This window comes from Athene cunicularia (genome assembly GCF_003259725.1).
Source record: "Athene cunicularia isolate RWA chromosome 4 unlocalized genomic scaffold, athCun1 chr4_part1, whole genome shotgun sequence".
NCBI lineage: Eukaryota > Metazoa > Chordata > Aves > Strigiformes > Strigidae > Athene > Athene cunicularia.
Window position 1 is genome coordinate 28,951,831 of NW_020799098.1, and position 22,059 is coordinate 28,973,889.

The window sequence follows — 22,059 nt, forward strand, 5'->3', positions numbered from 1 at the left end:
AATTCAGTAGGCAGTCTTTTCTGGCAGCATCCTTTTGTTTTGCCAATTATTAGGCCTAGCATAAGGACACATCCAGCATGAAGATGAACCAATAATGAAATTGTATTTGATACAAAAGGGTCAGTACAGGGGTGAGCAGTGGGGGTACAAACAAGTCAGATTATACATAATCAACATCAATCCCACTGATCCCAACACCACCACACAACCAACAACGGGTGGGATAAATGGTGAAATGCAGTTTCCCATAGAAGGGACAGGAGACAACCAAGTCAACAAGCCAAATACATAAGACCACGGAAGCCACACACTGAACCCCTACACAGCCCACATTTACAAAGGCCAGACCTGACTGGAGCCCAGTCCCAGGAAGGAAGGAGGTCCCTCCACAACAGGGAGCTCTGCACAGAGACTCCACCTCACAGACAGACACTGCCCCTTCCTGCAAGGAGTCCCAGCTTTTATCCCTAAGTGGGACACCTGACCCTTGTTTACTTAATGCCAACACCTGGGGCTCATTTACCCAATGGCTCTGTCTGCCAGGCCGGCCGCACCCTGGAGGGAAGCCTAAAGGCAAACTCACCCCCCCTTTGTGAAGGGCTGTGGGAATCACCCCTATGTCAGTCTTAATTGGGGCTCGGGGTTGAAACCCCAGCATTTCACCTTTATAAAAGTACCTAACACCATAAAAGATTATTTATCTGATCCGCTGTGTTGAGCAATGGTTCAGGATCAGTTAAGAGTTGATATTGTACTGTAGTTCAAGCCCTGGAGCTCTGTGAGAGCCAGGGTCTACCCCTCAACATGCCACATCTTTAAAACCAGCTACAGATTCATTTTATTTCATGTATATTAAAAAGTCCTTAGGGCTTACTATGGTTTTATTCAATGTCTCCCACAGCATAGGTTTGGCTCATTTGTGGGTTCTTTAAATTACCATAGCACAAAAAGCAGTAAGAATAAAAGCAGTCCCATAGAGCCCTAACTGTAGGAATGAACTTTTATTCCCTGTCAGATACCTCAGCATCTCTAGCAAAAAGGAGAGGGGAATGAAAATTACAGACACTCATCTACCTTCTGAAAGCACAAAAGAGGTTGGGACTTGAAATAGAGTTTTGGCACTGTGTCCAAGTATTGTCAAAGATGCAGAATCGTGGGTCACGCAAATTTCTGTGCTCAGCTCTGGACCTGAGAGCTCACCATTGGCTTGCAAGGTCAAGGACCATTTCCCTTCCATGTGACTGTTTCAGAAGACCTGGAAGAAGAACTCTTTGCAAAGCAGTCAGAAGGGAGGAGAAAATACATCAGCAACTGCTTCCCTGGCACACAGGACCACAGACAGCACAGCTGTTCTTTGTGGAAATGTCAGAGAGGAAAATAAAGTGCCTAGGGAGTTGTCCTTGGCAGACGGTACAATAGGTGATCCCACAATAATGCTTCACACAGTCGTAATATTTTTTTTAAAACATTGGTCAGGAAGCCCAGGTCCGACTAACTTTACAAATAGCAAACACTGCTTGAAAAAATGACATGTGAATTATAAAATCACTTAGGATCCAGTTTCCCTGTTTCTCTCTGATGAAGGGGAACACAGGTGTGTCTCAGAAAGAATCTGCAGCTGAGATAGCCCTGTATCAGCCCTCTCCTGCCTAGTCACACCCATGTCCAGGGAATGCTAGCAGGCAGATTTCAGACTATATCCATAGCTCCACCTCTCTCCCTTCATCTGTCCTCTTTGCAAGCTGCCTGCCACATGGAAGGTCTGTGCAGGGCCAGTTATCCCATCAGCACCCACAGGAAATAGCAAAACCCTGTCCCTGGCCTCTGCAGTAAGCCACACACCTTTGGAGGCAAAACACAACCTCAGGACTGTTTTGAAATTCTGCCAATGTATGCCTACGCAGCAAGCCACGGCAGCTCTTAGATGGACATGGACTGCCTCCAGTCCTCCTTGGTGCCCAGCACCTCCCCAGGCGGGCAGATGGGGACAGAGGAAGGGAGAAGTGTCGTATGGTGCCAGACCTTTTCCACTCTTGAGCACTGCCAGGAGATGGGGAGTTTTTGGATGAAGATCCAAAATATAAGCCTTGAATTTCACAGAAGTCAACAGAAAAAAACAAAACCCGAACCCTCCACTTCCTTATGCCCAGGACACTGAGGTGAAATGGAGATGTTCAAATTGATTCCTACTTCATCTCCATCTCTGTGGTCAACCAGAGTTGTGGTGAGACGGGACCAGCATTCACCCCTAGCCTATAGCTACACCATTCAGCTTCCTCTTTAGGTTATGAGACAGGCAGCAATTCTGTTCACCCCTAAACCCCTTGAAGCCTTCTGTGGTGATGTGGATGACCTTTACAAGGACTAGCTTCGATGCTGGAAACAAACAGAGACCTTTCTGTAATCTTGCTCTTTACCTGCAGATCTGACTATTCAGCAATGAGTCATTGTTTTATCACCAGTCCTGCTACTCTCTTGAAAACATCCTGTTTCAAAGGAACTTTCTGGTCAGTGCTAAAGTCATGGGGTTTGTGTCTGCCAATGCGGGGAGATAAATTTCAACCAAAAAAAATCAGGAGAAAAGTCACAATTTTGTAAGATCTGTTGTCATGCAACTACCATTGTCACAAGGGACAGGAAAAGTGGAGTATGAGGTTTTCCAAAGCTCCCACACAGGAGTGTGTTTTTTTGGAGGGGGAAGGGTTGTCACGGAGATTGCAGAAGCTGGAGTCCATGATATTTTATTTGTATTGTTTCAACTCATTCACCCACACACCCTCAAGGGATATTTTGTTTTTTAAAATTGCTGTTTCTGCTAAAAAACTCATGGTGTGAATCAGAGTGGTTAGATGTTCCTTTCCCCAAAAATATTTTTTTGGATCTCTACTATTCGATATCTCTGCTACATAGGTGTAAAAAATAGAAGTTTGCCCATGTATGCAAAACCTCATTTTATTCCTAATTCATTCCAATAAAATCAAGAGAGCAATATGTTGAAGTCAATGCAATAATATCTGTACAGAACTAACCCAAGTGAGGAAAAAATCAAGCATGTTGATATTACTCTTTCATTACATCTTCCATCTTCCATAGCTGCTTCTGTCTGAGTATTGGAATAGCAGATAGAGTAACAACTAGAGACAAGGTCCTTGAATCAAGCAAATCAACTAGGTAAGAGGATATTAAACGATATAGGGGAGAACTTACAACCACTATTTTCTTGGCTGATTTTATTTTCACTTTTTGCTGTGGGTTTTGTAGGACAGTTTGCAACTCTTTTAAGGATTTCAGTCCAGGTGGTAATTTAACTAGGAAGAGGATCAGTTGATAGAATCCTTATTAGATGTTAGTTCTACAACTGAGCTATTTCATGGCCTGGGTTAACCTTTGTTTAGTCTAACAGATAAATGTTTAGAGTTCACCAAGACTGCTGAAGTGAAGTTAATATAAAGAGACTTTCACCAAACCTGGTCAATCCATAAAGCTTTCTTTGTTTTTAGCCTTGAGCTCTACATGTTTTGCTGAAGTTAAACTCTGCAGCTTAAATTCGCAATTTACTCATACATTATTCCATAAATTTAAAATAAGAAGCATAACCAGCTTAGAGTTTTGCAGCGCTGCAATAGTGCAAGGTGATGGAAGACACGTGGCTCAGTGTGCTCAGCACCATTGGAGTTAACCACAGGGGCCCTTGACAGACCAAGTCAGCCAGTTTCTCTCTTTCCCTTTCCTCCTTATTCTCCTTGAACAAGACAAGACAGTCACAGACTATTTCACTGTTTCACAGACCAGTCAGGTGCTTGGAGACAACAAGGGAGCAGACAAGATCTCACCACCACTACAACAAAGAGGACAGGGTTTGTGTAGCTCTGGCAGAAGTGTCTTTCCATGGACTGATTGAACTTACCAACTTCAAGTGACTTTGGAGTTACAGATGGGTGATCTCCATTCACCTATCACATTTACATCCAGGACCAGCACACTCTGTCCTATTTGATCTTGACTCTGTACATTTACTACAGTGGTGACAATGGAGTCTGTGTCTGAGAGCACCTTATATTCTTAATCCAGTTCAAGTCTCCTTTACCAGACAGAAGAAACATGCTGCCATCATGCCATGCAGTGTTCAAGGCCACACTTCCCTGATAACCTTGACCCCTTGGTATTGCTGTACCAAGAAGGGCATACGTCTGGGAGAGGCAAAAGCAGAGGTGTAAAGAAAACAAGAATTGAGAGGAAGCAAGAGAAAAAACAAAGATTTAGGGTAGCCAGGAGCAGCCAGGTGGAAAATGGCTAAAGAAACCAAAACACAGCCTGGCACTGGTGATGACAGCGCTGAATGAGCATTGCAAGTCATGTCATGGGAACCAACAGAAAGATTCCTATTTAAAGAGTTTCAAACCTGCATCTTCTCTCAAAACATACAGGGCAGAAGCAGTCAATTTGCACTTTGCAGGTAGTATCAAGAGAGTTTATGTAATACTGCAAAAAGACAAGCACTTATTTAAAAGCAAACGGTTATTTTTACCCAACACACAAGCAAATCAAGCTCTGTCATCACAGACAAAAAACCTTTATGCTGTCAGCTGCGAGTTCTCTTGGTATTATAAAGCACCACAGGGCACAAAATCACTACAGTATTTTTTTTTGCACTCGTTGTCAACCACTATTTGCTGGGGGTTTGAAAAACAGAGGAGACATGAAGCACAGGAACATCTAGACAACAATTAGCAGACCTTAACAAAAAGCAAGGAGATCATCGCAAATCTGTGAAATGCATTTTCTTTTTAAGAAAGAAACTGTTAACCTCTCTGCAATACTGAATTATCAAGAATATGAGGGAAGGGAAGGGAAGGGAAGGGAAGGGAAGGGGAGACAGATTGTGTTGTGAGGTAGGTGGAACAGGACCAAATGCATTTTGAAAATATCTGGTATGGATTAGAGTTCATCAGCTCAAGAAGAGGGTTACTTGGTCTTGGCCTCCCTTTACAAATTTCTCTTGTTCACTTGGGTCATGTTACTGCTATTCAAGCCTAGATTACAAAAAAGGCAGGTCTGTGGGACTTTGCATTTATTTTCTTTGTCAGCTCAACATATTAAGTGCAAGTTTATACGTACAACATATATCTTATCAAATGCTCTGTCCTGTTTTGGTCTATTCTCTTCTGATATATTTTGAACTCAAAAACCATAACTGTAAGTGTCTTCAAACCTATGGATGCTTAGACCACTGGGGAAAGAGCAGAAAAAAGTGAAATACAACAACCATTACTGTCCAACCTCATTATACTCATGCCTTGGAAGGATAAAACAAGAATGTACTGGAATTTAATCTCCTCTGAGGGAAGAAACTAGCAGCAGCATGTTTGTTAAAAAAAATGTACACTCAATCCACTAAAAATCATCAAGATATGCAAAGTTTAAATACAATTTAAATATGGACACAAAGTTTACAGACACAGCACCAGGGAAAGTACATTTGTATTGCCATAGCCTTGACCCACAACAGCACAGAGCAGTTGGAAAGCAGATGTGGACAACACAGCACATCCCCAACACTGAAGGCTGTGCAGGGTGTGCAGGACTCCGCCAACCCTGTGCCAGTCCCAGGTTGAGGGTCACAAGGACAGCACAGATTTCAATAGCCACCACTGGATGCCCACAGCAGGATCTTCTCAGCATTTCTAGAATGATTTTAGACTGATTTTAGACTGATATTACCAGTATCAATATTCCATCACAGTCTGGGTTGGGACAAAGTAACAGCAGCTGGCACTTATGCTAACTATGCTAATCCCCACAACAGATCCCAATGACAACTGTAATCACAGCAGTGCCAAGAACAAAAAAGAAACACCGAAGTATACACACTGCATTTGGGAATGAATGGTATTCATCCTTTCTCCAGCAGTGCCATCTTCCTGCTGTAACTGCAAACTAGGTAGTAAATCTCAAAGGAGAGATGTGCCAAATGGTTAAATCAGAACCAGTGGCGAGGCTCCTTTAGGAGCTGATGGTGGCAAGTCACAACTCCCTCCTGGGATTCCCGCTCCCACTGCAAAACCTGTTTGGCAAAGGGTTGTGTTGCAACATGTGCTCTTCATATAGAGTGCTTATTTCTGACTGTAATTTAGCCTCTTGGCAGGAGATGTTCATACATATCAAGAGAAACAGCCTTGCTCATCCATATCAACCTACAGATCCTCATATAGCAGCAGCAGCACAGTGTATTCTCTGCTTTGAGTGGTCTCCTGTGGATCACAGGACAGATTTGGTTAATCATGTCAACTCTTCTCCATAAAATCCTGCTCCACAAGGGGCATTTTCTGGTCTTTATACTTTGACCTATAAAATCCACAAGTGAAGAGCCCTCTGTGGATGCTCCTATGAAGCCATTTCACTATTCATTTTACATGGGAAGGAAGGTTTAAAACAGTGAGACATCACCAGTACTAACCAAATGTTAAAAATAACATATAACTGTAATGCTTATTACATATGGGAGGAGACAAGAAGATACCTGAATTATGCTTTCAAAAATAGTACTGTATGTTCTTAATAAAACAAAAAACATAATGAGGCCATCAGTCTACTAATCTTACCAGTTCACTAAGTTCTGCAGAAGAGAGAGGAAATACGATCCTTAGAGCATGTCAGATTCCCCTTGTCCTCTATTTAAGAGGTTACTAAATTATTGAAATTCTACATTAAGGATCTATTACACACTGTCTAGTGGATGATGGGACTGCAATGCATAATATAGAGAGGTGTAAGCTTCCCAATACATGCACATGGAATGGCTTGCTCACCTAAAACACTTTCTTCTTGCCAATGTGATTTCAAAAGAGTCAAAGAGGGAAAAATAAATCCCAAAGTAATACACTGATGATTTAATTTTGTAGCTGAAATTTATACTACTAAAGACATTTCACTAATTTATTTACATTATTTAGGTAAATAATACACAATGAGTTAGTAGAAGAGCAAATGAAAAATGAGCACAGCTGCAGCAACTGTAAATATCTTGTCTTAACCTGACTTCATGCTATGTGTCACAGCAGTGTCATGGAGCAAGACAACTCCACAAGAACAGAGTTGTCAGTGGTGATTATCTCCTCCTTACCCAGGTGTCCATTATACTCAGCTCAGTGTCTTGATAAGAACTAGAGAATGAAAACCAGAGCAGACCTGACCATTTCAGTCAATGCTATGTGTGATCGTTACAAATCTGATTGTCTACCTGCACTTCTGAGAAGAACAAGACTTTATCAATAAAGTTTGATAATGCTGCCAACAGAAATTCAACAGAAAGGAGACAGAAACTTCCTAGAAATATGGCTTGACTTTCCCACTCTTTTCCTTCATATTAGCAGGACATGTTGTACAATATGTAGAACTTATGGATGCCTCACAGTTTAATTTTTTAATGTAGAAGTTGTACATCATCTGTTGCAATCTCCAGCTGTTTCATTAGATTGCTCCTGAACTTGCTTCAATCTATATTCAGAATCTGTTGTCAATTAATAAATTATATGAATGGATAAAGCATGTTCCAGAAAGAGCCCAGGGATTCACTGGCTAAATTCAGTCTTCACCAGCTGCAGCTTTGCTGAGGCCTAGGGGTGAATTCAACTTTCTAAAATGTTTGAAATAAAAGTTCACATTCTTAATCCCAAAACAGAGTTCAGCTCCAAGCTGGGAATTCTTCAGTGGCAGTGGGGTTTTAGTCATGAGATATGACATGTCACTGACTAATAGATACCTCACTAAGCTACCAGTTTAACACAGATGGACCAGCCTGGACCCTCCTTTTGAAAGAAGAAGACCAAAGCAGCCACATCTATTCTGTTTCACAGTCTATGATATTAGTTCCACATTGTCAGTGATGTTACTATAAAACCTCTGCTTATGTGTCTTGTACCGTTGGCATCCTCATGCACCCAGTCACTACATGGCTCAGGGAAGGGGCAGTTTGGACACCCAGTCACATGCCAAGATGCAGAAAAGCAGTTCTAGTTCCTGAACAATAGCTCTGCTCTTGAAGGTGGTCATGAAATGCAGCCAGCTCCTCTGTAGTCCGAGGACATTGAAAGCAGATTCCCCCAAAAGTCAAGAGTTTAAAAAAAAAAATCAAACAAAAAACCATGAAGACCCTCAGACCTACTAGTCTGCTTCCCTACAGTGAAGTGAGCTGCATTGCAGCTGGTCTCAGAACCAGTATTCAGAACAGGATTTAAGCTATGACAGGCATAAGAGCTCTGCAAGAGTAGTGTTTATCCTCACGTTGCAGGACAGCCCAGTTCTGCCAGATTTGTCAAAGAAATAGCTCAAGGGAAAATATCCTTGTCATGCTGCCAGTGCCAGTGCTAAACTAGGTTAATTGTCAGAGAGATGCAGAGGTCGGCCAAACTTGCAGCATGCGGCCTGTGTGGCTTAATGTCAGACAAGAAATGAGAATCTGTTGCTTCTGAGTAATCACTGACCTCCTGCAACTCCCATCACCTCAATCTTTCCTCCTACCCCACCAGCCACCTGGTGCTTTGCCCTCTCTGGTCGCAATCTCAAAGTGGGTCGCCTGTTGTGAAGCAGTCTCGTGGGATAAGATTTGCTCCTTCTGTGCTTGCATTACATGGGCAAGGAGTGCAAGCACATTTTGTCTGAGCAGCCTACACAAGAATCAGACATAACTGAGACATAACTCATTCATGAAAAGAAACCTTTCTGCCAACCATAATTGTTGCAATGCCTTTCCAGCTTGGCAGGGTTTCACTTTTCTTGGCTGGCTCAGCTTTACTTTTGGCAACAAAATTTATTTGTTGAGATTGACACTGGCCAACACCAGCCTTTTCCAAAGGTATAAGAAGGCTCCAGCCATGAAAAAACATTCCAGCAGACTAAAAGGTCTAATTCCGATCTCAAGTGTGTCTAGGTAGCCATAAATGAAGTAGACGACTTTCATGCATGCACAGAAGGACTGAAACAGGATCTTTCTCAAAGTATAACTGAAATGCCAACTTTCATTACACATAAAATTCCCAGGCACAATCAACAAATTCTTAAAACTCTCAAATGGTTTTTGGTTTCTGGAGTTGTCTCAGACAAATTTATTTCTGCACCTAGATTCACAGTGCTGGGGATGAAGATGCTAACCAGTAACACTTACTCATACCACAAAAACGCAGCACTCTCTAGCCTGGGTTGTGGAACCAGGCAGAATGTACAGGTAGGGAAACTACCGTGTTTGGGAGAGAGTGGCAGAAGGCCGGGGAGAGACCCAGTCCCCACCATGCTGCTAAGGAGAAACACTGCATATTTGGCAGATTGCAATTAGCCCTTGGTCAAAGAGTGACTGGACCCAGAACAGCCATGGTAATAGAAATGGCTAGTTTCTGCTGCATCTCCTATGCTAGCAGCATAATCTATATCGAACATTCCTGAATACAACACCTAATGTATTTAGAAAATTCAATTTGGGCACCTCAGCACTATGTGTTTAGACTGCAACTTATCCTGTATTTTTAAGAATAATACAGTATATCTGCACTTCACCTACATGGGTTTCTGCTTGGGGGCTTTCAGGCCATATTTGTACTAAAATTTCAAGCTCTACTGTGCAATTCTAAAGGCTGAAAATACAAAAGGACAAGAATGAGAGAGGAGAGTAATTAACAAAGTTAAGGACCGGAAGACATATGAAGCAGAGGGCAGGAGAGGAAGAGCAAGCAAGAGGGCTAGCGGAGTGAGGTCGGAAACAAGGCAGTAAGGAGACAGGCTGGGGAAGTGACTCTAGCTGTTGCTGGAGATTTTAGGAGACATCTCAGAAGTCTGAAGGAAAACCAGATCCTTGGAGGATCTGCTGCCCTTGCAGGGGTCTTGGGGAAAAACAAAGGGAGTCTGAAAGTGCCCAGTGCCTACTGCTCCCCTGCACCATGGTACCTGCTCAGACTTGATATAATATCCAGATCAGAAGCTTTCAGAGACAGGACGAGTCAGGAACTGAGAAGACTGTATTTCTTGCTTCCACACAAGATGTCAGTTTACCATGTTTCCATCCTGTCTCTTTGTTAAGCTGTAGTGCAGGGGTGAAGCTAACAGAGAGACCTTGATGCACCCATGCCTTTCTGTTTTACTTCACCTTAGTTCTGCTTTCCCCGAGAGACATCCATTTCTAGTACACTAGAAAAGACCCTTCGCTTTGTCCTGGCTATTTAATGCAGATATTCTAAACATTTCATTTAGATTTTCATTCAAGAATCTTTCCATTCAAGCCTTGCTTTCCAACACTTTCAGCTTTAATTAACCTCACAGCTTAACTCTGACACAGATTTCCATACATGCAGCTTTGCAGAGAGTAAGGAGGCCAACACGTGGCTTTTGCAGTGGACTAACACATGAGCCCAAAAGGTGCTCCAGGCTTATCAATTTTGTCATGAATAATGCATGCCCTGCACTCCCCAGCCTCCATGCATCTAATTTCACAAGGACAGACTTGAAGCCAGACACAAGTTTCCTCACTGAGTTGAACAGAAATGAAAAAAGTTGGTCACACAGTTAAGCTCAGTGCTGGAAGGGGGCTGGGAGGGTGTACTGTATAGCTTGAACTAAATTGTTCTTACTGTAAAAATGATGTGACCAAGGACACTAGAAGACAGCCGGTGCTTGCATCTCTTCTTTTTAAATTGAATAAACAGAGAAACTAAATTTTACTGGCTATTCCAGCCCAAAGTGCTGTTTTGAAATTTAAGAGAGTAGTTATCATATAAAAGTTATATGGGGAAACTTGATCCAGTTAATTTGGTGAGATGCCTTTGACTGTTTCACATAAAACCCAAGAGGGGTAAGAAAAAAAGAAGTAATTTTTTGCATGTGGGAGTAGGCTGCGCATTTAACTCTAACAAAAAAATATTATTTTTTTTTTAAATGGCTTGATTCAAATTAGTGGGGTGGATCTAGCTGGTGGATTACCAGCAGTGACTAAAGCCAGTTTAATCCTTGGAGGGAAGAAGCGCCAGCAAGTGTGGCTGCCCCAGGCTGCCCAGTGCTCAACCTGTGCTGAGCACACGCGATGGCCAGCACCCTCCTAGGTGCTTGCTCAGTCAGCGCGGACACGTGCTGGAGAGGGATTAGGTTGGAAACCACCCCACGCTCTGGGGTCCTCAGAGGGACAAGGTGAGGTTACTCACTGCCTAGTCTTGCAACCCCCATCCCCTCATAATTTTATTTCTAAAAGTGGCTCATTGAGCTCAAAGTGCAGAAAATCCTTCTATTGAGAAATACCATGCTTCACAGGTCCTGCTTTGAAGTGAAAGGAATAGAGATGGTGGCTGGCCTCCCTCAGTGCGAGCAGTGCCACCAGGTCCTCACACCCAGGGGAGCCTCCTGCAGTGGCCACAGGCTGCCTCTGCATCCACACACCTTGTATTTAACCAGAGGTAATAGCATACCCCGACTCAGAAGAATGTTTGGGCAAGTATTTGCTTTCTCAAGATATTTTAGATAAGGAAAAAAGATTGCAGGTGACTGTCAAAGCAGTTTTACAGGGATATAAAGGAGAAGGCATGGACCCTGGACTGGGACCTCTTCAAGACCCATGTAGACCCTTATGATGCCAAGAGCCATTGGGCTGGTGTGGCTACATCCCACCCCCTTGCAGAGGTTCCTTGAGGGACACCTCACAGATTTCTCTTGTCCTTCTGCCAGGTGTTTCTGTAGGCTTCCCCACAGGAGGGAGCACCCTGGTTTACCACAGGCTGCTCTTCATGATTTGGCTAAGAGCAAGGACATGAAGAGTATCTGTGCTGAGATCTTTGCTGGGGGCAAGGGAGGGACAACAGGCAATGGCCAGGGATGTGGTTTTAGTGCAGGTGACAGTTTCAGGAGATATGTACTTCCTTGCTGAGAATACCTATAATTATCAGACTGCTAATAGAAAACTAAAAATAGCTAAAAATATCTGTCCTATCAAGTGCCCCTACAACACATCCACAGAACTCTCTTTCCTACCTAGCTGAAGTGCAAAGGCCTGACACAGCCTTCCCCCAACTTCATTTCTCCACTTCAGCTCTCCTAAAATATCTTCTTTCTTAGATGGATTCCAAAGCCTGTATCTCCAGATGGGCTTTGGGCTATATTTTAATCCTTATTCCCCAAGTTGCCAGTTCCTCACTTATGAAAAGAAATGCCCTCGAACTAAAGCAAACCCTGCCAGTGCAACACAATTAACGTAACCTTTGTTTGAACAGGGTAGAAGGGAAGAGATGGGCTGTATGAGCAGGAGGACAGTGTGAACCTCAGTGCCCTTATTCTTCCTCTTGCGCCAGCACCAGTGATGGTAACTGCATCCCCCACAGTCCTCCAGCTCTTCCCTTGAGGCTCACACCCCCGCCAGCCCACTCCTCGTCCTCGACTGCTATCTCTGGTGGCTGCCAGCCAACAAAATAATGAGTCCTGACTGAGGCCAGTATTAGTACTGGCCAGCAACCAAAGATAGTGTGATAGTGGGGAAAAAAAAAAAAAAAAAAGTTTTCTGCTTACTACAGTCTAGTTTCAAGCCATGGGGCAAGCCATCAGATCCACTACACATGGCAGTGGCTTTTCACTTGCCTCTGAGAAAGGATTTATGAAACTATCTCTGTGAGGTTTGGGGTACAAAAGGGATGGGGCAGTAAACCTGTGCCCCCAGGAGCCAGGCTGCCCTGGACACTGGTGCCCATGCTGTCCTACTCACAAAACTTTGCATGAAAACCATCCTGCATGCAAGTGCCTGAGAAACCAAAGTAGCAATCTGTAGGTCATAACATTTGTATAAACTGATTAAACAGGACTGAAAACAGCATTTGTCCTTTTCTTTCAACTGCTGCTATTAGAGACAACCTTGAATCTGACCCATAGATTAGTACATCGGTGCCTTGTTCAGCATCCGGCAGCAGCCAGAGGCATCAAATACACGTGGAGGAGGAGAAATTCCTGAAACAAGCTCAAGCTGACCAGTACCCTTTTGGATTAAGTCAGCCCCAGCAAATCCTGCTTCCTGCTGCCCCAGCCAGAGACAGAGCAGTCCTGGAGGTCCTGAGCACCAGCTTCTGGCACCAGGTAGCATCCAGGGCTGGGCACAGGGGAGGGCATGTGTACCTCCCATTGCTGACAACCAAAGATGCACGTCCAAGCTCCAGCCCACACCCACTCCATTAAGAATGGCTGCTGACGTCCAGCAAGACTAACATCTCTGTGGGTTAGAAGGCTAAATAAATAAGAGACGAATAGCTACCGTACATCATAGCCCTTTAGCCTGGGAGAATCAGTGAACCTGAATTCCCCAAGAAAAGCAAGTAGGCTGCATCTGCGCCTGTGCTCTGATTAATCTCATGTTTGTTTTCCTGGAAACTAGATGTCCCAGATGCCATTGTTTCCATTCTAAGTGTTCATCTGCTCTGTTTTGAGCTTTATTGCTCCTGTAGCCTGCTTCACTTAGCTGATGTTTGTTTGTTTGCTTTAAATTAATGTTCTTAAACAAAATGCCAATAAATTAAAATGAGGACATAGCTGCAACCCTCAACACCAGATTTGTTAAATGCTTAAAAACACCTATGGCATTCAGAAATCCTGAGCTGTTGTACGCAGCATGATTCAATTATTAATATTTGCCATGCATATCACACAAGAATTTCAAAGGGGGACTTTGTGTTTCTGAAAAACACTGCTATTTTTGTCTGACAGTAGAGACAAAATCACTTGGAAATTAGTCTCATTGGTACTAATCACAACAGTTACTAAAACATTCTCACTGTAGGCACAATACAGTAATTTTTCTTTTTTGAGCAGAATTAGCCATTTCATTCATTATCTCAAGGAAGATCTTAATAGTTTATAATTTGTTAAAACACAAACAAAACATAATTAAAACATACTGGAACAAATCTTTCTTTCTAGTCATAAAGCCCTATTAACTAGTACAATTAACATTCAAGCCCAAATTAAACATTTACAGATGATACCATAGGATTTTTTTTTATGGTTTGGAAAGATCAGCTATGGGGTTGTTTGAGATGGGGGGCTTTTATAACATGAAGATAGATGAATGGATTGCTACATTTAAATTTAAGCTACAAAGAAAATAACATTCTGCTGTGGGCAAAAACAGAAATATGGGAATTTTCTCTCCTGTCTCAAGTGAATTATTTCTGGTGAGAGGCTTCTCAGCATTTTGCTACAGGCATGCAGCTTTACACACAGAACATGATGCATGTATACAAAGAGATGCTCTACCGAGGGTGTCTATCCTGATGCCCTCCTCTGTGCCCAGCTCCCCTGCAAAGCTATTTATGGAACAAAAAATAAAAATACAGATTCAGAAACTGAAAAAAAAAACCCAAACCCAACAACCACTGAAAATGTCAACACAGAAAAGAAGGTTGATAAGGAAAAGGGCAGCTTCACTCAGTATGTCTCAGCTTCTTCCAAAGCAGAAAGCAGTGGCGATGTACTGCTATTATTAGCCCTCCGGATGGGAAGCAGCTAGTTTGCAGCACGGTTTGAAGCTGTTGGCAAGACACTGAGGGATTTTCTTTCCACGTATGAACATGCACAGACACACAGGCAGACAGACAGACCCCCCAAAATGCTTGTGACGAGCCCTTTCCCGCCTCTCGGGTGAGACAGACAGACAGAGCACAACACCAGCGCGACTGTGTGTACTCACAGCTCAGAGTACAAGAAGTGCAGGTTGCCCACATTGTCTATGTAGTTTGCAGGACTTAGCCAAGGTAGGACCAGTAACAGGAGAGCCTTCATTTTCAGTGCAGAGTTGGCACTGCTGCTAGGTTTCCTCCTTCCCACCGTCTCTCTGTGCTGGTGGGACACACAACGTGAAGCTTTTGTGCCAGCCAAGCCCCTTCTAAGCAAGCCTTTCCATTTCAACGCAATGGTAGCACATTATGAATCGAGCTTAAATCCCTTAAACGAAGCTACACTGCAAAAATCATTGACCTGTAAGAGGATTACTCGATCTGACTCTCAGATGGGTAGATGTGAGGGTTTAGGGACAGCACAGCGTGGTTGGCGAGACAGTGACTTATGCTGCAGAGGAGAGCGATGCTCGGGGAAGAGACCTGCCTCCTGCAGGATTCAGAGTGGTTCTTCAGAGGCAGCTGGTACATTTACATCACTGCCCACGAGCAGATGGGTTACGAGCTAAACTGCATCATGGAAGGGTGTAGCTGTCTGACAAGGGGGGAAAAATATGCCCCCCGTGGAGTTTTGAAGCAGGCGATATCAGAAGACCACACCTTTTTAAAGTAAAACACTGCAAAAGATCACAGCCAACTGCTGGCTGTTTGCATTAGTCTGAATTCTCCAAATCCAGTCAAATGTTTTTGTGCCAACATAAATCATGTAATAATCCAAGGACATGACTCTTCTTGGGGGGGTTTGTGGTTTTTTTTTTTAAGGATGCAAGAGCAAACAGTTTAAATAAGGATGATTTCAATGGACTACTCCATGGTAACCGGTGTTTAAAAAAAAAAAAAAAAAAGTTCTCTCAGCAATTACAAAGCATAAAACAGCAAACTCACCTTGTCCCATCAGTGACCTTGTCTTTGATCGGGGCAAACTTTCATTTTCTCTCTGAGAACCAGGATTGGTCCAAGCCTGAATCATGCAAGAAATGTGAGCAGTGCTGACTGCCCTGGTGACTTTAGCAGAGTCTACTTTAATTTAGTCACTGAGAACACAGATCACGTTCAGTCGAGATTTCAGATGAGCTCTGAGTCATTCTCACCGCAGGGACCAGATTTTTTATGATTATTATTTTATTTTTTTATTAGCAAAGTTGCACACTTTCTCTCCCCTCTATTGATTCGCTGGAGTTAAAGAGAACAGTATCAGCTCAGTGTGCTCAACCTGTGCCTAGGCATGCCAGAGCACAATGTCCTTTTCATCTCCTAGCCTGCCACGAGTCAAAGGTGGGATGACAAGAGACATTTCTGTATTTCTGAGAATTAAATTAGGCAGAGGCATAAGATACCTTTGGCAATAACTAGTTAATGCTGTGCTTAAAAAAAATAAAGGTATTGCACAGTATGTGCAAGCACAAGGTTGCAGAATTCCCCCTTTAAGGGTCACTTGGAACGTTCCCTCCTAATTCTTCCCTCAAGTGGGAATGACAGTGAGGCTGCACTACCCATCCCCTGGAAATCTGAAACCCTCAGCAGCAAATATTCCCCACAGTTTTCTACTCCCCTGCCTCTGCCCTTTGGCCTTAAGGTAACTCAGCCCTCCAAACCACCTTGAGGAGGAAAAATCATGTCATGAGTGGCAAAGAAGCCACCCAGCCTATGTAGCCCTGCCTTAGAGGCTTTAGGTTTTGATGGGAAGAGAGACCACTGATCCATCTCTCCAGTCTCCTGCTCCCTGGGTTTGGAAAGCCAGGACTTGGCAGGAGAAGCCTGACACAGAGGAGGAAGGACAGCAAGAAGCTGTGGGAACACATTACTAAGCCAATTCTTCCTACACCCAGTTGGGCTCAGGCCAAGTGGGCCAGAGGCATAGGATCTTCAAGATCCTGAGGGGAAAATCCAGGCCACGGACATTCAATAATAAGCATTGGAATAAAACTTGCCAGGCTTTTACAGGACCACATTATGGTTTACAAGACTGCAATTCTGCAAGATATGTATGTGAAGGGTATCTTTACTACCACCTTAAGGAGATGAAACCAAGACACTGAAGTGACTTGCACATGTCCATGTAGGACAGTAGACACTAGAAATCAGGAATTATTCTAGTTGTGTGGCTTCTGTGTAAAAACCAATATTCCAACTTGCTTAGTTATTGTGTGGGGTTTTTTCCCCTGTTAGTTGTATGACCACAGCACCATCATGTCAAAAAAATGAAGACAAAATAGAGGATCTAAAATACATTAAAGTCAGCTACATGTATAGTAAAGGGAAAGGGTATTTGCACTAGGGACTCCAGATTTTGTGGTTGGAATCTGCAGAGAGACATAATCTCAGTGACAGCAGCTCACAGCAGACCTTTACCTGCATTACTACTGAAATTAGTATTTGAGGCCTGTCAGAGAAGTACTGACCGAAAACAGAGAGTAACTTTGCAACTTTGCTAATAATAAATAACCTTGCTAATTTTCCCCCTAGCATCAGAAAGCTAAACTTTCATAGCACCTCTGGCCTGGGCTGGAGGCTGCTGCCACTGCCTCTTACACTATGAGCCATGAGACAGCAGCATCCTCAACAGGGAAAGCCAGATCCAGAACTGGGTGGGCCAAGAGTATTCACAAACACCAAGCCTCTAGCATGTGAAAAGTGGGTTCTCGGCCTTTGCAAGGGATCAAGAAACCCTTTGCTTTTTTTTTTGTTGTTGTTGTTGTTTTGTTTTTGTTTCAGTAATGCAAAATGGTTACGTTTTTCAGTTGGTTAAATCACCATAACTGCAGTGAATATCTTCAGTGAATAAATTCCTCATGAGGATCCAGGTGCTCCAGGAAATTAGGTCACCAGTTCAAATGGGGACATGTGTGAATGGCAGGCTGCAGACTCATTTTCAGTTACATACTTCAAGATCATGAAGACTGCAGCCATGTGAACACACCCCCATGCTTTGGCTCACCAGCCTGCTCACCAGAGATGCTCTGACCCTCAGCATTACCATGTCTGTGCAGGAACATGTCCCCTGCATCAGTCTGGAGCCCTGCACTGGTTGCCCAGGGCTTCCTCTGCAATGCACAGGCGGAACTACACACACCTAGGAACACGACTCACACCTGCAAACAACAGGCAAAGTCATTTCACTGGACAACAGGTACAGGTGACAAAAAAAATGGCATCTCTTAGACTCCACCTCTCCTCAAATCCACGGTGCAGTTACCTGGACTATGCAAAAACATTAGTTTGCCATCAGAAATCACAGCCCTGAATGTATCTCTTTACTCTTCTGCCATCCTTTCAAAAGGTAGAAGATGCAAGACAAAGGCAGCAGCACATGTTTTTACCCTGCAAAACAGAGGATCATTCATCATCAGTTCTCTCTTCACAGAGGAACCAAACTGCTCCTGGTGAGGTCTCTCCTGGAGGCAGGAGATGGGGTGTCCTGGCCACCAGGAGAGGTAAGCCTAGAGGGCGAGTCCAGACAGGGAGCTCTTCCACACCACATTGCTCTGTGAGCCCCATGGCACAGTGCACAGGGTAAGTGCTCACCTGGAAGAAAGGAGCGCTCGGCTTCAAAGACCAATACCAAACCAGAATATTTTCTGCTCTACTTCTCATATAGGTCATTTGTGATTCAAATAAGGATTGAAGAGCAATTATAAAACCCTTAATGTACTACTAAAATATTTAGGATAGCTCAGCCTCACAAAACTCACAGATCTCTTCGCATGACTAAATACACACTTATATTATGTAGCTAACCACAAGGTATCTACCCAGAACTGCTAACAATAACATGAAGTACTTTGAATACATTTGGTTCTAAAAAAAAGAGTGAGATACCATCATATAAATTCAGCTCTAAATTAATGATACTGTAGGAGGTCATTAGGAGTCAAATCGATAAATCTTTCTTTATATTAACTGTCTATTTTAATCAGCATTAATAGAAAGTAATTTTTCCTCTCCTTAAGATAAAGAGTGGAAAAAAGGTCTATCAACAGCAACTTACTGGGTTTGGAAATGCTGTTCGAGCTGACCACGTTGCACAACCTCTGAGCAGTGTTCTGTGAAAGGGCAGCTAACCATTAGCTTGTCCAGGAGGTTATTCACTAGTATGCTGGACTTTCTGCATGTCTGGAGAATCACAAGCTTGCGGTCCATGGGGCAGAAGTCTTTTTCCAAGAGGAAGTTCGTAAGGCAGGCTGTGCAGAAGGTGTGACCACAGAGCGTGTCTAACGGCTGAAGCAAAGGTTGCAGGCAAATGTGGCATATCAGATCATCATCTACTTCTTCGGTGTAGCTGTACAAGTGGTTTTCTTCTGGTAAATGTGCTTGGCCACAGGTGACACAGAGTGGTGGGGAGCTATCCTCCATTTTTTCTTTCTGGCTCATTATCAGAATTGATACAATTCAAAAGAGGGCAGACAGGGATACCCGATCTGTTTTCTGTTTATGAGAGCCACAGCAAGACTTGTGTGCCATCAGATCTGTGAGGGAGAAAGGCAAAGGGTTAAGTTCTGGATTGTTTTCTCTTATTGTACTTACAGTTTGTATCTGGATATGAAGTACTCTAGCAGGTATTGGGGAAGAATTGCATCTTTGAAATGGGAGGGTGAAGCAAAGAAGGGGACAGGAAAAAAACAGAGAAAGTTAACTCCAGGGACTACTTTTCTCTTAAATCTAGCTCCATTTACACAATTACTCTAATTGTAAAGAAAGCTATCAAAATAGGGAGAAATACTACAGGCATTTAATGGTCGAAGACCTTAAATTAGCATGTAATTGCAGTTCCAGTCAGCTGATTTTGTGGTCACATTACTTCAGCTGGAAAAGCAACATCATGTGAAGGCAAACATTGCAAGACTCTGTGCAGAAATATAGGTAAAAGTAATGGTTACTGCCCAAGCTGCCTACTCTACTTAGCACACTAAGAGAAAGCAGCAACTTCACCTAACACACATGAGCATAGAGGCACTGTACACACAGCCAGAGGGAGGACAATTTGGGTCATGAGGATTTAGAGCTTGGGACCCTCTAGATCACCCTCATCCCACAGCAGCAATGGACCTGGGACCCTGCATTCAATACTTGTCTGCTTATCACCCCATGGCACAGCTCTGGATGCCTCAAGTCAAGCAGTTATACCCATCTGTACCAGCATAATGGGTTCAAAACTTCATTTTGTTTCCCCAAACACCAAATACTTCACACACTGAAGTCCACAGCATGATGATAAGTACTGTATTACTCAAAATTAGGTCTATTCCCTTCATAATTTGTATTATAGAAACCCAGTACATCCCTAACTACAGACCCAATTAACTCTAGCCAGAGCACCTGTCTGCTGGTATTTTAAAGATGTAAACTCTGTGGGTGGCAGCAAAACTGAAGGGTAATTCGTGGTTTTTACTTGATGAACCCTGACTGCTCACTGGAGAACTTAGGTCTCATTACTTCTATGCTTATTTTGATATACCTCTTTGAAAATAAACATGAAGATATAAAATATGCAATGCTCTAATTACTACCCTTGCTTGAAAATGTAAATGTTGCTGTTCTGCTGTAACACTGTACCCTTGCTTCCAGATTGGCTTAATTTGCTGAGACACTGTGTCAGCCTCAGACACCCACATTTGAGGGCAAATGAGGGAAAGAGAAAAAAAAAAAATTCTATGACAGAGCGCATTTTCATGTAAAATAAAACCTTATTTTTATCCAAAGCTCACGGGCTCTAAACCTGAGAAATTATACTTTAACATGGCAGGGTTTTTCCGACATAAAGGTAAAATGATAGCTCTGCTAACTCTAACCAGATGTTCAGATGTCAAACATTCACTTTAATGCTTTGCTAGATCCTATTCTTATGTAGCAATTATGCTAAGTGGCTGTATAATAATATTTTTTGCTTGTAAGACTGAGTTCTGTGTAAGCTCTGTCTCCTGATTAGCAGTGGCTTCATTTGAATTAAAATCATTGCCTAACAGAATTCTTGCAAATATTTTAAATCCTCTATACTGTGGCAAATACTTCCTTTTATAAAAACATTTATCAGAGCTCTTAGTGAAGAAACTAACATCTTTCTATAGTTCAGAAAACAGCTCTACCTGCTATCAGAATATAGGAATTAACAACAGTGTTATATGGTTCTACTAAGGTGACACAGAGCAAAATGAAACATGATTATGAGGCTGAAGTGGGGGCTGTTTGAGCACTGCAAGTGACTCTTGGTAGGTAGCTCTTAGCCAGCTTCTCAATGAATTGAGGTGGCTGCGACATGGTGTTTGATCTACCAGTAGCTGTGTTTTGCAGAGTAAGAGGGAGAGCATTCAGCTGGTCTCCGGATACCTCGCTCATGGAGCCCATCCAAAGTCAACAGAGATACTGCAAGAATGGCAATATGCAGCGTGGGAATTAGCAGGATTGTGGCATTAAAAAAGGCCATTAAATGAATTAGAAATTAATAAAACATGACAAAAATAACATTGCTTTATAAACTTTGTTCTTTCCTACATTTTTGAAATGCCTTGCACCAGGGGCGACCAGGGGAGTGGGCAATATCATACTGCTTCTCCACTCTCCTGCCATGTCCTCTTTAACCAGCACACACAGGCAGACCCATGTATCAGAATATGGACAATCCCAGTACTTTGTTGCCTCATGGATGTTATCAAGGACAGAAACCCTTCCTGCTGGCTACAGCTCCAAAGTGACTACAATTATTTCTGCAATGACAATAGAGAAACAGAGGCATTGCTGCCCTAAGGCCATGCTCTGCTGCAGCAAAAACTGTGAGAGAAGCCCCAGCTGATGCAAAGCCAGACTATTTGGCCACGTTACGGATACTCTTTATGAACCTGACATGTTAATAATGCATTGCTGGTGAAAAGGTGCAGGTGCAGGGAGCTGTACCTGAATCTTACCATTTTTACATAAATTACAAATACTTGCTACAGCACAGGGAAACAAAACCATACTTGTTAATTAGTAACAGGCATAGAATTTTTAGGAGGACATTTCAAGTCCTATGGCCTTAATTGTTTATAAAATTTATACTAGATAATTACATAAACTCTTAAAAAATATAAATCTATCAGCCTTTTCTGGCTAATCTGATCCATGTTCACCCATGATGAACCTTCTTAAATTGCTGGATATATCAAGCAATGAAATGATTGCCGTCTGTCTTTGGGAGGTGATTATACCACCAAAGGAGTTAGCACAGAAGGCATGCGATGGAGTTGTTGCACAGATTCAGTCGGGGCAGATGTTGTTTGAAATGTTTAGAGACATTTGTATTTATAACATTTATGCGCTGTCATAACAAGCTACTAAATTAATTTCATGTCCTTTAAGGAAGCTTAAAATCTCGGTTCCTCTTGATAATGTAGAAGAGAGG

At 42.8% G+C, this 22,059-nt stretch overlaps 1 protein-coding gene across 4 annotated transcripts in view; it reads right to left on the reverse strand.

Moving 5' to 3' along the window:
* The window catches only part of LNX1 (ligand of numb-protein X 1), an 83,757-nt gene that overhangs the window by 49,875 nt on the left and 11,823 nt on the right, over window positions 1-22,059 (reverse strand). For 2 of the 4 annotated variants that reach the window (XM_026847336.1, XM_026847337.1), the window contains exon 2: window positions 18,673-19,150. In XM_026847336.1, coding sequence (XP_026703137.1) covers window positions 18,673-19,055 — 383 coding nt within the window. In that variant the 5' untranslated portion in view covers window positions 19,056-19,150. Of the gene's footprint in view, window positions 1-14,698; window positions 15,193-18,672; window positions 19,151-22,059 lie in introns of those variants that run through there. The other 2 variants (XM_026847338.1, XM_026847339.1) reach the window with 2 other exon arrangements.